General features: G+C 34.1%; 1 protein-coding gene across 1 annotated transcript; it reads right to left on the bottom strand.

Annotated features, from left to right (window-relative positions):
* Nucleotides 1–2,986: 2,986 nt before the first annotated feature.
* Nucleotides 2,987–3,474, bottom strand: LOC145822225 (uncharacterized). The gene is made up of 2 exons (XM_082918835.1): nt 3,181–3,474; nt 2,987–3,097 (listed from the first exon to the last, which is right to left on the bottom strand). Exons 1-2 carry the CDS (start codon nt 3,472–3,474, stop codon nt 2,987–2,989), a joined length of 405 nt encoding a protein of 134 aa, XP_082774961.1.
* Nucleotides 3,475–18,762: the final 15,288 nt, after the last annotated feature.

An 18,762-nucleotide genomic window follows, 5' to 3' on the forward strand; every position in this document is an offset into this window, starting at 1 on the left:
GTTTTAGCAGGTTGGAATTTGATATTGGAGTTCCCAGTAAATTTTCTTTGTAGAATATGTTCTATTGAGACTGAAAGAAAGAGCTTTTTAGGACATATTGCTTAGCAGAGTTAAATTTTCAAAATGGTCCCCCTTTACGGATATACGAGAAAGTCAGGAAGGAGCACAAACAGAATAAAAAAAAGTCTAATTAGTATTAATGTGTATTTGAAAGGAAAAATATTAAGTGTACATTTAACCTTTGACACGATAGTACAGAAAACATCCTTCTTGCAAAGCAGGAGGCCACGTAGTCCAATTATAAAGATATATATATATATATATATATAGAGAGAGAGAGAGAGAGAGGCAGCTAGCTGCAAGCCAATGAGCAGACCCCTTTCTCTGTAATATAAATTTCAGAGTGAAGCAAATATGTAAAAGAATCACTGCGAGTGCTAACACTGCTGTCACTAGTGTTTATTGCTTAATTTGATAAGTATTGGTATGTACTATCTGTCAATCTATTGCTAATTGTCTTCTTGGTAACTCTCTCTATAGGTATATATCACGGCTTTGTCGTTGGTAAATTTTTTTGCAGAATACACACAAAGACACATCTCAGAACCAAACCAAACCAAACCAAACTAAACCAAATTAAACTAGGTCTTAAATCCCGTCAAATAGGATCGGCTACATGAATCATTCTTATCCACTCGACTTTATCCAAGGCCATTTCGTTAATCAAATTAAGAAGATTTATATATCTATTTATTACATTAGTCCACGTTAATCTAAATCTATTCCTTCACTTAACACCACCATCTATCGTTACTGTATTACATCTCTTCACTACTGTCTCTGTTGGTTTTCGTTGTATATGACCAAATCATCTCAATCTATTCTCGTTCAGCTTATCTTCTATCGGTATTATTCTTACCCATTCTCGAATATACTTATTTCTAACTTTGTCTTTTCTAGTCTCGTCACACATCCACCTTAGTATCCACTTTAGCATCCTCATCTTAGCAACACTCATTTTATCTATATGTTATTTCTTAGATGCCCAACATTCTGTCTCATATAATATCACTAGTCTAATAGCCATTTTATAGAACTTCCTTTTTAGTCTAATGGGTACTCATTTATCGCACAGTACTCCGACGCACTCCTCCACTTAAACCATCCCGCCTTAATTCTGTGGTCTACTCCAATCTCTCCAGTCGTTGTGATAATCGATCCTAAATAACGAAAATGTTTACTCTTAGGTAGTTCTTGGTTCTTAATCTTTACTTCTCCTCTGCTTCCATTGTGATTGTTACTAAAATTATACTCCATATACTCTGTCTTAATTTTGCTTATCCTAAATCTTTTAAATTCAAGTGCTTTTCTCCAAATCTCCAACTTAATATTAACTCATTCTCTAGTCTCATCCACTAACACGATCTCATCTGCAAAGAGCATACAATATTGTACATCATTCTGAATATTGCGTGTCAACTCATCCATAACTAAAGCGAGAGGATAAGGACTTAAGTTTGATCCTTGGTGTAACCTTACAGAAATTGGAAATTCAATCGTTTCTCCAACATGCAATCTAATAGTGGTTACCACACTTAAATATCCCTAATCATATCAATGTAGCCTTTTGTCACTCCTTTCTTCTCTAACACCCACCAGATTATATCCCGATGCACTCTATCATATGCTTTCTTAATATCGATAAAAACCATATGAATGCCTTTTTTCTTTCCTCTACACTTTTTCTATTGCTCTCCTTAAAAGATAGATCGCTTCCATTGTTGACCTATTAGGCATAAACCCAAATTGATTTTCTGACACTTCTGTTATATCTCACAATTGGCGTTCTATCACTTTCTTCCACACTTTTATTGTGTGACACATTAATTTGATTCCTCTATAGTTGTTATGATTCTGAACATCTCCTTTATTCTTATATATTGGTATTAAAATACTCTTCCTCTACTCCTATGACATTTTCCTAGTCAATAAAATCTTACTAAATAACCTAATCAACCAAACAATCCCTTTCTTACCCAAACATTTCCACGCTTCAATAGGTATATCATCGGGTCCTAAAGCCTTATTCAATTTCATCTTTTTAAGTGCAAACTCCACTCCAAAGTCCTTAATCCTACGATAGAACCTATAGTCTTGGTTTTCCTTATTACTGCATACTTCCTCCCCTTTTGACTTTCCTCCATATTCCTCATTTAACAACTTCTCAAAATAATTTTTTCACCTCTCCTTAATCTCTTTATCCTTCACCAACATCTTAGAGTCCTCACCCTTGATGCACTTAACCTAATTAAAATCTCTTATTTTCCTCTATCTTATCTTAGCAAGTTTGTATATCCTATTCTCTCTCTCCTTACTATCTAGTTTAGTGTATGGGTCATCATAGACTTTCAACTTAGTTTCCCTCACTACTTTTTTGACCTCCTTATTGGCCATTTTATAGTGCTTGATGTTTTCCTTAGTTCTATCATTTTGTCACTTTTTAAAACTATTTTTTTTTTTGTCTTTATTATCACTTAGGTCCCTTTCTTTTCGACTCTCCAAGAACTTCCTTTGAGATTCTTCTTATACAATTGGCTATCGAGTTCCACATAGTATTAGCATCATCTTCCAAGTCTCAAGTACCTTCTTTATCCATTCTATTTTTAAATGTATCTAGTTTATCTCCTTTTAGGTCCCACCATCTAGTCCTGCAATATCTACTATCTTTTCGAGTTTGGTGTTGCCCTTTAACGCATAAATCTAGTACTAAAATCCTATATTGAGACGTCAAACTCTCTTCAGGAATCACTTTACAGTCGCTGCATTTTAGACGGTCCCCTTTTCTTTCTAGAAAGTAATCTATTTTGCTCCTAATTGACCCACTCTTGAAGGTTATCATATGTTCCTCTCTCTTCTTATACATAGTATTGGCCACCACTAGGTCAGAAGCCAACACAAAATCTAAAATACTCTCTCCAGCCTCATTTTAATCACTAAAACCATACCCACCATGCACCCTCTCATACCATAGTTTATCTACTCTTACATGGCCATTGAAATCACCACCAATAACTAGGTTTTCTCGTACAGGTATCTCCTGTAATACCTCATCCATTTGATCCCAAAAAACTCTCTTAGTCTGATCATCTAATCCTACTTAGGGGTGCATGCACTAATAACGTTCACTATATTCTCTCCAGTGACTAGTTTAACTAATATAATCCTATCACCTTTCTTAATGACCTCAACTACATTTTCTACAAGACTCTTGGCAACTATTATTCCTACTTCATTCTTGTGTCTATCCTTGCCACTATAATATAGCTTAAAATTGGTATCCTCTATTTCCCGAGCTTTCTCACATGTCCACTTAGTTTCTTGTACACAAACAATATTAACTCTCCTCCTAATCAGGACATTTACCAATTCCATAGTCTTACTAGTTAAAGTTCCTATATTCCAAGCGGCTACCATAAACCTATATCTTGGACTAGCTTCTTTATCTACGCTCGTCCAGATAAATGCAAAAACGTTTCCTATTTTTTACCACATCCAGGCATTGATGAGGTGCCCCTTACTCACTTTTCGAAACACCCAGAGGTAGGCGCAATACGTCACTTAAGGGGAATGACCTAGTATTTAATCGATTCAAGGTATTAGGTTTCATGTCATAAAGGATCCGAGCGGTTTTTTTACATGTTGACTGTCGGCTACCTAACACAAGATTTTGAAAAACTAAAGCTAAACAACAAGAGGGAAGGAAATTGAAATGAATTTCTCATCACATTGTAGAGTTCCTGGGATGATTTCCAAGATCCACCAAAAGGAATTAGCTTTGACAGCATATCCATCTTGACTCTGATGGCAACTGAAATAGGCACAAGTCTTGTTCTTAATGCAAAAAATGTAATACAAAGAGATGCATATATTTATGGATTACGTGCTCTACTTGTATAGTTGCATGCTTACATTAATTTATAACAATAGAATATTTGGAAATGTTTATAAAAAAAAATGAATATAAAAATTGCTCGTATTTTTGCCTTTTTAAAGTCAATCGGTCGAATTTGTGGTCTTCCATTTTTTTCCCCAATCGGTGAGATTCCCTCAGTTTTGCATCATGTTTTTTGGGATCACGTCACTCGTACAAAATTCATTTGTCAATGCCAACAAAGTTGCAAAATTACTATTAGTTACTTGTCACAAGTATTCTTAATCATTTATGAATTTCCTTGTTTGATAATACAATCAAATGAAGCACTTGAAAACTAAATTTCATATTTTTTTTTTGGATTTTACCGTATCAACGTACCTGTATTGTACCCGGTTGTACACGTGCTTCATAAATTTCTAACAATAGAATATTTGCAAATGTTATAACAATAGAATATAAAAAATGCTCATCTTTTTTGAGACAACTAGTTGGATTTGTAATCTCTCTTTTATTTTTTGATCAATCGGTCGGAATTGTCTTCATCTTTTTTATTTTTCAATCAGTGAGATTCCCTAAGTTGTGTTGTTTTTCGAAATTACGTCACTTAAACAAATTTCATTTGTCGGTACCAATAAAACTGTAAAATTACTACTAGCAATTCATCACACATATTCGTAATCGTTTCTAAATTTTCTTGTTTGATAATATAATCAAATTAAGCAGTTAAAAACTAAATTCCCTATTTCTTTTTATAGAATTTATCGTATCGACGTACCCGTATTGTACTAGTATTCATTGACGTGCTTCATAGATTTATAACAATAGAATATTTAGAAATGTTTATAACAACATAATACAAAAAAATGCTCGTGTTTTTGTCTTTTTTAGATCAATCAATTGGATTTGTAGTTTTTTGGGGAGAGGTCAATCAGTCAGATTTGTCTTCTTCTTTATTTTTTATTTTATTTATTTCAATCCACAAGTTTCCCCGAGTTGTGCCATGTTTTTCGGGATTATGTCACTTATACAAATTTCATTTGTCGATGCCAACAAAGCTGTAAATTCCTTGTAATTTATCATACGTATTCATGATCATTTCTAAATTTCCTTGTTTGATAATACAACCAAATCAAACACTTAAAAATTGAATTTTCTACTTTTTTTAGAATTTATCGTATCAACATACCTGTATTGTACTAGTACCCGGACATGTGCTTCATAGATTTATAACAATAGAACACAAAAAATGCTTGTGTCTTTGTCTTTTTTGGGTCAATCAGTTGGATTTGTCATTTTTTCCCCTCTTTTTTGAATCAATTGGTTAGATTTGCCGTCTTCTTCTTCTTCAATCAACGAGATTCCTTGTGTTGTGCCATGTTTTTTGAGATTATGTCACTCATACAAATCTCATTTGTCGGTGCCAACAAAGTCATAAAATTACTACTAGTAATTCATCACACATGTTCTTAATCATTTTTAAATTTCCTTGTTTGATAATACAATCAAATTAAGCACTTTAAAACTAAATTTCCTACCTTTTTATTATTTATTTTAAATTTTCCATATCAACGTACCCGTATCGTATCAGTACTTATACACATGCTTCATAGATTTATAACAATAGAATATTTGAAAATGTTTATAATAATAGAATGCCAGTCAATCACTTGGATTTATCGTTTTCTTCTTTTTCTTTTTGGGTTAATCGATTAGATTTGTCTTCTTATCTTTTTTTCTTTTTAAAATTCTTTTTTTTCCCCCCTATCAGTGAGATTCCCCGAGTTGTGTCATGTTTTTCGGAATTATGAGACTCATACAAATTTCATTTGTTAGTTCCAACAAAGTTGTAAAATTATTACTAGTAATTCATCACCTACACATTTGTATTCATTTCTAAATTTCTTTGCTTGATAATACAATCAAATCAATCACTTTAGAACAGAGTTCTCTACTTTTTTTAGAATTTACGGTTTGAAAATGGCTTTGGAATAGTTTCGGAAAAATCCTTATTTTTTACTAACTTTGAGCATTAATTAAAGTGGAACCCAAGCGTTATTTTTAACATTTTTTATTGGATTAATGTTTAATGCTGCGTAATGAATAAAATCGTGTATTTGATTGCTCGAAACCATTTCCGGATGAATGAGAATTCAGCACGCGTTTTCGGGTTCGTGGAACTAGTTTTTTGGTGGGTTTACTACACATTTGTGAAATGTACTTGTCCCATATTGGAAAGGCTTGTGGAATTGTTTGGGTTTATAAACCTTAGCATTAGATACTTGGGAAGGGCCCCAAGGGGTACCCAAGTTTGTGGAAGGGTGAGGTTATGGGTGAAGTGGGTTAGACCCATTGGACCCAAAATTAAAACCACGCGCACCATCTAATTGGGTTGGGCTTGTCCTGTCCAATACTTATCTTTTTGGGCTAAAAACTTTTGTAAATTATTTTTTATTTTTAATTTTGGTTTCAAAATTCAAAATAAATTGGTCCAAATTTTTTTTTCACCCAAACAAGTCCCTTACAAGTCCATACCACCCGAACTGATTCAAAAGGTTCAAACAGGTTTCTACCTGTTGGTTTCCAACCGAATCTGTCCAAACAGATTGTCTATATGTCTGAACAGTTGCCTATCTATTGGCAGCTGTTTGGAACAACCACTTTTTTGTCTATATAAAGTATGCTTCCAGCAATTTATTTCATTGAATTTTTTCCTCAGATTTTCGTCATTCTTTTCTTCTTATTCTTGTGCTCTTGCATCAATTTCTGCATTTATTTTTAGGAAGAAAAAGAGAGAGTTTACAACAGAGTTTTGGTTTGCCAGACTTAAATTTGTAGTGCTGCAAATTTAAGTGTTAGTCATTGCATCCTGGAAAGTAGACAACGATAAAACTCAAAGCACCGGAGCGAGGGCGAAATCTACTTTAAGGAGATTGTGTCCAACACAAGCCTCGACATTAATTTTTGTAAGCATTTAATTCGGGAAATAATTTATATAATTATTTTCTGAATTATTTTATTTTATTGTTTATTTAATTTATACATTTAATTTACACATACACTTTTGTGGGTTCTAACAATCTTAAAGTAGATTTCTATTTTTATTTATTTTTGTGATAAACAGACAAATATTTTGTTTCGGGAAATTAAATAAGTAGTAATATATTGTTTAATTTCTTAAATAGTAGTAATATACTGTTTAATGATTTCTTTGATAACATAGTAGTAATATACTGTTTATCATTAGAATTTTGTTACAAAATAGTATTCTGTTTATTTTGTGTGTGAATTCGTTTTTTTGTATAAATTTGTGATTGGTGTATTATTTTTATTTTCTAATTATGACAACTGAAATTAACAGTACTGAGACTGTTATTACTCAAACCCCCACACCTGTTGTGCTAGTGATGACTCCGGCAGTACTGGTAAATCATGGGAAGAAGCTAAAAAAATTCAATGGTAATGATTTTAAAAGATGGAAACAAAAGATGATGTTCTATCTTACCACATTGAATTTGGCTCACTTCATTCATGAAAGGGCACCGACACTGAACGAAGGAGAAACTGACCGGCAAGTGGTTGCCGCAGCCAATGCATGGAAACATGGTGATTTTCTATGTCGAAACTATATCCTCAATGGGTTGGACAATACACTGTATAATGTGCATAGTGTTAAAGCACTGCTAAAGAATTGTGGGAATCTTTAGATCATAAGTATAAAACAGAGACGCCAGTACAAAGAAATTTGTTGTCGGCCGTTTTCTGGATTTTAAAATGATAGATTCCAAAACGATTATTATCCAAGTTCAAGATCTCCAATTAATTCTCCATGACATACATGCGGAAGGGATGGTTCTCAGTGAATCTTTCCAAGTAGCGGCAATCATTGAAAAATTGTCACAATCTTGGAAAGAATTCAAGAATTATTTGAAGCTAAGCGCAAGGAGATGAAATTGGAGGAACTGATAGTACGACTCCGAATTGAAGAAGACAACCGTGGTTCCGACAAGAAGTTAGGAAACCATGTCATGCAGGTTAAGGCAAATGTTGTGGAACATGGACAAGGGTCAAAGTTCAACAACAAGAAGCGGAAGCATGATGGCAATGGTCCCAAACAAGGATCCATTAGTAAGATCAATAAAGGGATCGACAATAGGTTCAACAAAAGGTTCAAAGGCAAGTCTTTTGTGTGCGGCAAAGATGGGCATCACGCTAAGGATTGTCATGTTCACAAAGACAGAGGGAGTTCAAGCAAAAAGCCAGCACAAGCTAACATAGCCGATGATTTTTATCTTTCCGATGGATGGCAGACATCAATCTTGCTGCAGTAGTCTCTGAAGCAAATTTGATGGGCAATCCCAAGGAATGGTGGGTGGATACTGGAGCAATCCGCCATATCTGTGTAGATAAAAAGATGTTCACAACCTACAAAGTGGTGATGGGGAATAACTTTTTATGGGAAACTCCTCCACTTCAACTGTAGAAGGAGAATGAAAGATTGTGCTGAAAATGACCTCGGGAAAATAACTCACTCTTAACAATGTACTCCATGTGTTAGAGATTCGCAAGAATTTGATTTCTGGGTCATTGTTGATCAAGAATGGGTTTAAATTAGTCTTTGAATCTGATAAAGTTATACTCTCCAAGAGTGGAATGTATGTGCGGTGAGGTTACATGAGTGATGGGCTTTTTAAGCTCAATGTAATGACTGTTGTACCTAATTTAACTTTTAATAATAAAAACACATCTTCTGTTTATATTGCTGAGTCTTCTTTTTTATGGCATAGTAGATTAGGATATGCTAATTTTAATTTTTTACATAGACTTGTTGCTTTAGAATGTTTACCAAACTTAAAACTTGATCCTAATCATAAATGTGAGATTTGTGTTGAGGTAAAACTCACTAAGGAATCATTTAATAAAGTTGAAAGAAGTACTGAACCTCTAAATTTAATTCACGCATATATCTGTGATTTAAAATTTGTTCAAACTAGAGGAGGTAAGAAGTACTTTATTGCTTTTATTGATGATTGCACTCGATATTGCTATGTTTACTTATTGAGAAGTAAAGATGAAGCCGTAAAAGCTTTTAGGCAATATAAACTTAAGGTTGAAAATCAATTTGGCAAAACTATTAAGATAGTGAGGAGTGACAGAGATGGTGAGTATGATGCACTATTTGAAGAATTTTGTTCTGAACATGGTATCATTCACCAAACCATTGCACCCTATTCTCCTCAATCAAATAGTGTTGTTGAGAGAAAGAACCGAACTCTTAAAGAGATGATGAATGCCATGTTGATTAGTTCATGATTATCTCAGAACTTGTGGGGGGAGGCGATTTTGTCTGCTAACTTTATCCTATTAGGGTACCCCATAAGAAACTCAATCAAACACCTTATGAATTATGGAAAGGTCGTCGAGCTACCTATAATTACCTCAAAGTGTGGAGGTGTTTGGCCAAGGTGGCAGTCTCTAGTCCCAAAACGACTAAGATAGGACCAAAGACCGTTGATTGTGTGTTCATTGGCTATGCAAATAATAGTAGTGCATATAGATTTTTAGTTCATAGATCTAAAAGTCCGGATATGCATGTAAACACTATTATTGAGTCTAAAAATGCATCGTTTTTTGAACACATTTTTCCTAGCAAGGAAATTGAAGAGAAAAGTTCAAATAAAAGAATGTTTGATACTGCTATGGGTAGCAGTGAAGACCAAAATGATAATGAATCAGATGAACCTAGACGTAGCAAGAGGGTTAGGATCTCTAAATCATTTGGTTCAGATTTTCTGACATACCTGTTAGAAAATGAGCCTCAAAACTTCAAGGAAGCAATGTTAAGTCCTGAAGCTCCATTGTGGAGAGAGGCGGTGAATAGTGAAATTGAATCAATACTGCAAAATCATACTTGGGAACTAGTGGATCTTCCACCAAGAAGTAAACCTCTTGGATATAAGTGGATATTCAAGAGAAAAATGAAATCAAATGGTTCAATAGATAAATACAAGACTAGGCTTGTTATTAAGGGATACAGGCAGAATGAAGGCTTTGATTATTTTGACACCTATTCACCAGTGACAAGAATAACATCTATTCACATGTTGATTGCGATTGCAGCTTTGTATAATCTAGAAATACATCAAATGTATGTTAAAACAACTTTTTTGAATGGCGAGTTAGATGAGGAAATCTATATGAAACAACCAGAAGGGTTTCAAGTTCCTAACCAAGAGAAACAGGTTTGTAAACTTGTCAAATCCCTTTATGGATTAAAACAAGCTCCGAAACAATGGCATGGAAAATTTGATCACGCTATGCTTTCAGATGGTTTTAAAATAAACGAATGTGACAAATGCGTCTATGTTAAAAGCACAGACAAAGGCTATGTCATAGTTTGTCTTTATGTGGATGACATACTTATTATTGGAAGCAATAATGATATGATTAAATCTACAAAGAAAATGTTAAACAAAAAGTTTGACATGAAAGATCTGGGAGTAGCAGATGTAATTCTAAGAATAAAAATTACTAGAGCATCTGAAGGATATGCTTTATCTCAGTTTCACTATGTTGAGAAGATTCTGGAGAAATTTGAAAAGCATGACGACCGTCCTGCTAAAATACCTGTTGACATTAGTCTTAATTTGTCAAAAAATACAGGTGCAAGCATATCACAATTAGAATACTCTCGAATAATCGAAAGCTTGATGTGCTTAATGAATTGCACTAGGCTAGATTTAGCCTATGTTATAAGCAAATTGAGTAAGTACACAAGTAATCCAGGGCCCGATCATTGGAAAGCGATAATTAAGGTACTTAGGTATCTAAGACATACCCAGAATTATGGCATTAATTATACCAAATATCCAGCAGTACTCGAGGGGTACAATGATGAAAATTGGATATAGGATACTAAAGACTCAAATCCACTAGTGGATACGTCTTTACCCTGGGTGGTGCTGTAGTCTCTTGGAAATCTTCCAAGCAGACATGCATAGCAAGGTCAACAATGGAATCTGAGTTTATCGCATTAGATAAAATAGGAGAAGAAGTAGAATGGCTTTGTAATTTCTTAGAAGACATTCCAATGTGGCCTAAACCTGTGCCAGCTATATGCATACACTGTGATAGTGAAGTAGCAATAGGACGGGCACAGAATCATATGTATAACGGTAAGTCTCGACACATTCGTCAAAGACATAATACCGTTAGGCATTTGCTCTCACATAGAATAATTTTCATAGATTATGTAAAGTCAAAGGAGAATATTGCGGATCCATTGACTAAAGGGCTAGCCAGAGAGCAAGTGTACTATTTGTCGAGGGGAATGAGATTAAAGCCTGTTACTTAAAATTCGTTATAATGGCAACCCAACCTAGTTGACTGGAGATCCCAAGATCTAGATTCAAAGGGACAACTGAATTATGGATGACTTCATGTATCATTAGGGAGGTTTACTCCTACCCATTTCTATTATAAGAAGAGTGATACCTGCAACGTTAGTAGGATAAGCTTTGCTTTTAATGATTCTTATAGCTTGGACATCCAAGTGGAGTATAGCATGATACTCTTAATAAGAAATCACTTATATGATATGAACTGGGCCGGTTCTGTGAGAATTGAGAAGGCTAAATTCTCTAGAGCACTCATGAATTACCAGGCGTTGTTCAGAGCCAAAATGAACACAACCGTAAGAACCAAACTGTGTCTGAGGATACACTACGTGTAGTCTATTGTCTTGGCTTATACAAACAATTGAACAGTTCAAGGCATCGCGTCCACTGGTTAGCCAGTAAGTCCGATAAGCTTTCACTAGAGGAGGTTCAAAGTCAAAAGCTACCTATCTCGATGTGGTGTATCTTCTTAATGTACTCTTTCTTTGTCTGCATCTTGTTGCATGTCCGTTATCGTGAATTGTATTCATGTGGGGGATTGTTGGAATATGGCTTTGGAATAGTTTTGGAAAAATTCTTATTTTTTGCTAATTATGAGCATTAATTAAGGTAGGACCCGAGCGTTATTTTTAACGTTTTTTATTGGATTCATATTTAATGCCGCGTAGTGAATAAAACCGTGTATTTGGTTGTTCGAAACCATTTCCGAATGAATAAGAATTCAATGCGCATTTTCAAGTTCGTGGAACTAGTTTTTTGGTGGGTTTACTACACATTTGTGAAATGTGGTTGTCCCGCATTGGAAAAGCTTGAGAAATTGTTTGGGTTTATAAACCTTAGCATTGGATACTTGAGATGGGTCCCAAGGGGTACCCAAGTTTGTGGAAGGATGAGGTTATGGGTGAAGTGGGCTAGACCTATTGGACCCAAAATTAAAACCACACGCGCACGCCGCCGCCGTCCGTTCGGTTGGTTGGACGTGGTGTGAGGTTGGGTTGGGCTTGTTCGACTCAATACTTATCTTTTTGAGCCAAAAAATTTTGTAAATTATTTTTTATTTTTAATTTTGGTTTCAAAATTCAAAATAAATTGGTCCATAATTTTTCTTCACCCGAACTGGTTTAGAAGGTTCAAACAGATTTCTACCTGTTGCTTTCCAACCGAATTTGTCCAAACAGATTGTCTATTTGTCCGAATAGTTACCTATCTGTTGGCACCTGTTCAGAACAGCCACCTTTCTGTCTATATAAAGCATGCTTCCAGCAATTCATTTCATTGAATTTTTTCCTCAGATTTTCGTCCTTTTTTTTTTCTTCTTCCTGTGCTCTTGCATCAGTTTCTGCATTTATTTTTAAGAAGAAAAAGAGAGAGTTTACAATAGAGTTTTGGTTCGCTATACTTAAATTTGTAGTGCTGCAACTTTAAGTGTTAGTCGTTGCATTCTAGGAAGTAGTCGCCGGTAAAACTCGAAGCATCGGAGCGAGGGCGAAATCTACTTCAAGGCCCCATTTGTTTTGGGGTGTAGAAGTAGGAATGAGATTAGGATAGATGTGGGGTCCATTTAATGCCCCGTTTGTTTGTAGATTTGAACAACGGATTGATAAGCCGAACAACTTAGGATAGGCCTTGCTAACAGGTTTCATAGTTTCCTCTACCACTTGGTATTGAAAATTAGTCCGTTGGCATTAGGAAGTGATTTTACTTGTTTATCCTTTTTTATTCTCTCCTCCTCTGTGTTCTCTTATCATATATATGTATATATATACATATATATGTATATTTCATTCAGTTTTCTCATCAATCAAACAGAAGTGTAGACAAATTGCAAATTAGATCAGTAAAATTGAAGAGTGATGCTCCGATCTTCGACTAAATCAGACAAAAGAGATACAAATCAAAAGACAACATGGGTGAACTCACAGAGGAGCGATGCTCCAATCGCCATTAACTCCGATCAAACAGAAGAGTGATGCTCCGATCAGACAGAGGAGTGATGCTCCGATCGCCATTGACTCCGATTAGACAGAAGACTGATGCTCTGATCGCCATTAACACACACACACACACACACACACACTCTCTCTCTCTCTCTCTGTCGGCCTTACCTGGGTGAACTCACAGAGGCAACACGTTTTGATAATGCTTTGAATGGTCGAAACCATGGGTTGGTTTTTTGAGAAACCATTGGTTGGTTTCTTTAATGATAATAATAATAATATTAAAAAATAGAAATAGATTAATTATATGATTTTAATTATAATAATAAAAATGGCTTCTTTAATAATAATAATAATAATAATAATAATAATAATAATAATAATAATAATAATAATAATAAATAGATTAATAGTTGAATTTTTTTATTATTTTTAATTATATGATTTTAATTATAATTTTTGAATAGTTTAATTGGGTAATGCATTTATTAGTTGGTATAAGCTTAAATTTAATACTAATACAACAAGGGTATTTTTGTAATTTTACATGATTAATCCTATTCCTATCTATCAAAACAAACATGAACTATTATTAGTCCACTGGTTATCAAACAAACACATTTTTCTTAATCTTCTCACTAACAGTCCCTTCACTAACAGTCTCCTCACTATAAATCCCCTCACTATGAATCTCCTCCATTCTACCTCTGAAAACAAACGGGGCCTAAGGAGATTGTGTCCAACACAAGCCTCGACATTAATTTCTGTATGCATTTAATTCGGGAAATAATTTATATAATTATTTTCTGAATTATTTTATTTTATTGTTTATTTAATTTATACATTTAATTTACACATACACCATTATGGGTTCCAACATTTACTGTATTGACGTACTCGTAAGCATGCTTCACAGAATAGAATACAAAAATTACTCGTGTCTTTGTCTTTTTTGGATTAATCAGTTGGATTTATCTTCTTTTTCATCTTCTTCTGTTTTTTTGGTCAATCGGTCAAATTTGTCATCTTTTTTTTTTAAAAACTTTTTTTCTCCAATTAACGAGATTTTCTGAGACATGCCATGTTTTTCGAGATTACATCACTCGTACAAATTTCATTTGTTGGTGCCAACAAAGTTGTAAAACTACTACTAATAATTCATCACAGAGATTCATAATCATTTCTAAATTTCTTTATTTGATAATACAATCAAATCAAGCACTTAAGAACAAAGTTCCCTACTTTTTTTTTAGAATTTACTGTATTGACGTACCTGTAAACATGCTTTATAGATTTATATTTGGAAATGTTTATAACAATAGAATACAAAAAATACTCGTGTCTCTATTTTTTTTTGGGTCAATCAGTTGGATTTATCTTTTTTTTTTTTTTTTGTGGTCAATCGATCAGATTTGTCATCTTTTTTTCTTTTTTTAAATTTTTTTCTCTCCAATCAACGAGATTCTCTAGGATATGCCGTGTTTTTCGAGATTACGTCACTTGTACAATTTCATTTGTTGGTGCCAACAAAGTTATAAAATTACTACTACTAATTCATCACACAGATTCATAATCATTTCTAAATTTCCTTATTTGATAATACAATCAAATCAAGCACATAAAAACTAAATTTCCTACTTTTTTTAGATTTTACCCGTATTGTACCTGTACATGTGCTTCATAAATTTATAACAATAGAATATTGGGACACTTACCAATCAGTCTTATTAACTAGACTTATTTACCTACAGGTCCTAACTGATAAATTTATCATTATAAAAATAAGAGACTGATAAATTTATTCATAAAAACAAAGAGCTAATAAATTTATATTCATAAAAATAAGAGACTAACAAATTTATTACTTGATAAATTTGTTAATAGGACTTAATGGCAAAAGTAGGACCTATTGGTAATTTCTCCTAGAATAGTTGAAAATGTTTATAAAGATAGAATACAAAAAATGCTCATGTCTCTGTCTTGTTTGGGTCAATTAGTTGGATTTGTCTTTTTTTTTTTTTTGGATTAATCGGTCGGATTTGTCTTCTTATATTCTTCTTCCTCCTTTTTTCCCCCTCAATTAGCGAGATTCCTTGAGTTTTGACATGTTTTTTAAGATTACATCACTCATACAAATTTCATTTGTCGGTGCCAACAAATTTGTAAAATTACTATTAGTAATTCATCACACGTATTCTTAATCATTTCTAAATTTCCTTGTTTGATAATCAAATCAAGCACTTAAAAACTAAATTCCCTATTTTTTTTTTTTTAGATTTTACAGTAGTGATGTACCCATATCATATCAGTACCCATACCCATACACATGTTTCATAGATTTATAACAATAGAATATTTGGAAATGTTTATAATAATTGAACACACAAAATGCTATTGTCTCTGTCTTTTTTGGATCGATCAATTAGATTTTTTTTCTTTTTTCTTTTCTTTTCTTTCTTTTTGGGTTAGACGATTGAATTTGTCTTCGTCTTCGTCTTCTTCTTCCTTTTTATTTTAATTTTTTATTTTTAATTTTTATATCGGCGTGATTCCCTGAGTTTTGCCATGTTTTTCAAGATTACATTACTCATACAAATTTTATTTGTTTGTGCCAACAAAGCTGTAAAATTACTACTAGTAATTCATCCCACGTATTCTAAATCATTTCTAAATTTTTTTGTTTGATAATACAATCAAATCAGGCACTTAAAAACTGAATTTCACAATTAAGTATGTTTGATAATGAATAGCAACCTACCACTAAAATATGAAAATTCAATAAATTCAGGTGTCAGAGAGGCTCAACACTGAAAAAAGAATGCATTCAACGAAAGGTCATTTTCATTTTCATTCTCAATTAACATGTTTGTTTCAAAATTTTCAAATCTAATATGTCAGTGTCATAAAAATTTTAGCACTTGATTTTCAATTTTGTCAAAGAGGATAACAATACTATAAATATACAAATATGTTCACTATATCAAATAGGATAACAATACTACAAATATGCAAATATGGTTTTCCCCTAAACATTCATTGTTTTCTGACATGGGTAAGCCCATAAAGGATATAGCCCACCACTTAGGGCCCAATACATAATTCAAATACTAAATCCCAACGTTGCTGGAGCTCAACGTGCATTAAGAACCAATAACATCTAAACACGTGGCAACAGAAGGACAAGCCACATAAGCAGACAAAGATCCTGTAAAGTTATTGCACTGCACATCAGCCATTAATAGAGTTCCTTACAGCATTTATTGCGATAACCCCTCTCCGTCGGGACAGAACGACTTCACCATGAACAAGGTAAGCTAGAGCATAGACTTTCGGCCAAGGTGACAGGTTGGAAGGGACAACAAAATGATTAGCAGAGAATATAAGCAGACATCGAAGACAAGGAAAATGTTAAGCTTTCTATCTCTAATCTATCTCTACATTCCATCTCTCTTTCTAACTTGCTCGTCGGAGGGTTCGCTGGGGGACTCCCCGTTCCCCGTTGAACTCTTGTGCAGGTCTCTCTGTGGGCTTGGTACCTCGGGCACCAGTTTGGGAAGCGTGGATCAGTCCGACCCGTTCCATCTGGAGCACACTGTATTATCACTTTCTATGGAGTATTAACCTAGTCACTCAACCATGGAGGATCAATCGTTGTTAAAATTGAAACCACAATTGAATAGTTCCACACAATAGTTATGGAGAAGCAAAAACTCAAGTGAATTATGTTCACAATTTCAATAGCATGAGCGAGTAAGCAACGAACCATCGTACAATAAGAGGGAAGGATATATAAATCTTGTAGTGCATGACAAAATATGAAACCTAATCTTGACGAAGCTACAGAGGTCTCTTCTGATGATTCATAAAGAGTCATCTTTGACAGCGTATCCATCTTGATTCTGATGCCAACTGAAGTAGGCAGCACGAGTCCTGTTACTATCAAATAATTTCCAATTCTCAAATTCCATGTCTTTTAAGTATGCCAAAAGGAGGGTAAAAAATTTTAAATGACCTAATTCTAAACAATTTTGAGTCTCAAATTTGTAACCATGCCTTCTATTTCCAATAGATAAAACATAGACTGCATAAGCTGATATTATTTCTAATTATGCCAATCTCTTCAGTCAGAACCTTATATTTTGGCTTGGCCTAGGCACTAAACCATCAACAAACACAAATGATCAGTTCCACAATAATTATTCTGAATAGAAGTCTTTTAGTATATTACATCAACAATTCAGGAAGCTGGACCCAACACAGCAGAGAGTGCTATGTCCTTTGGTGGTCTCACTATGACGCCACCTCTATAATTCAAACCATTCATCTTATAGCAAGAGCAATTCAATTGCAAAACAAATAGTCCCAAAAGTCGAACAATAAGAAGGAAAGCAAGTAGAAATGAATTCCTTATCATATTGTAGAGGATTCTTGGTATGATTTCCAAGTTTTTCCCTGTGAAACTAGTAAGAATCAGCATCGAGAGAAAATCCATCTCGATTGCAATGCCACAAGTCTTGTTCTTAATGTCAAAAATGTCATGTCTAGAGTTGGCTTATTTATAATAGAATATGTAATACCTAAGAAGTATGGACATTTCTAAGAAGGTTATGTGTTGTGTTCGATATCAACACGACATAATACTTGTTAGACACTTCTTGACATTAAGACACAGGAAATATGTTACAAGTTTAAATAAAATAACTAGGAATCCAATAGTAAAACAAAAACAATTCTATAATTTTAGACTTTAAATATTATAAACTTCACTGAAATATTCATATATATGACATATGTGTGAGTGAATTTCCGATCACACTGCCAACTTAGTATTCAGCTGGAGAGTACTGGCAGAATAGATGACACCTGACTGACCTGCAACAGAAAGAGAAGATTCCGGCGGTGGTTCGTCCACCCGGGGGCACTCCGACGATCAAGTCAGTATATCTCTCAGAGATAATCAATTGCTAAACTCACTGTTCTGAGTATAAATTGCGTACCTTAGACCCATCGGGGGTGCCTTTCTTTATAGCTAACTCAATCCTAGTCCCTATAGAAGCCTAGCTTCAATGGACCTTAGCTCAGTGCTTATCCTGAACTCTTCAATAGATAGAGATAAACTCCCTAAGAGTGTTATCCTTATCCATGCTGAAGTCCTTCTTCATTCCAAGACTCTTGTGCTTTATCCACCTATCTCGGATTCCGATATCTTCGGAGATAACTTCGGCCTAGCCGAGATCACCTCGGCGTCATAACCTGGACACGTGGCACCTCGGCTGACACGTCGGCGTTACCTTGGCCACGTGTTGGGAACTCAGAAAATATATCCCTACAACATATAATAATGATTTATTCTTATATATATAACAAAAATATAAAATTATATATTTTGCAAGTATCCATCACGTGTCATGTCTTATATTTTTTTTAAAATTTTCATATCAGTGGTTGTGTCATGTGTTTGTATTTGTGCTTCTTATAACACAAAGTGATGCATATA

The sequence above is a fragment of the Camellia sinensis genome, chromosome 3 (assembly GCF_055761805.1).
Source record: "Camellia sinensis isolate YWXY chromosome 3, ASM5576180v1, whole genome shotgun sequence".
In the NCBI taxonomy this organism is placed as follows: Eukaryota; Viridiplantae; Streptophyta; class Magnoliopsida; order Ericales; family Theaceae; genus Camellia; species Camellia sinensis.

Excerpts from the sequence above, each read along its gene's own strand:
- LOC145822225 (XM_082918835.1), bottom strand. The coding sequence starts at position 3,474 with ATGGTAGCCGCTTGGAATATAGGAACTTTAACTAGTAAGACTATGGAA. Across the intron at positions 3,098-3,180 it reads CTGGAGAGAATATAGTGAAC|GAGATACCTGTACGAGAAAA; the intron begins GTTATTAGTGCA and ends GAGGTATTACAG.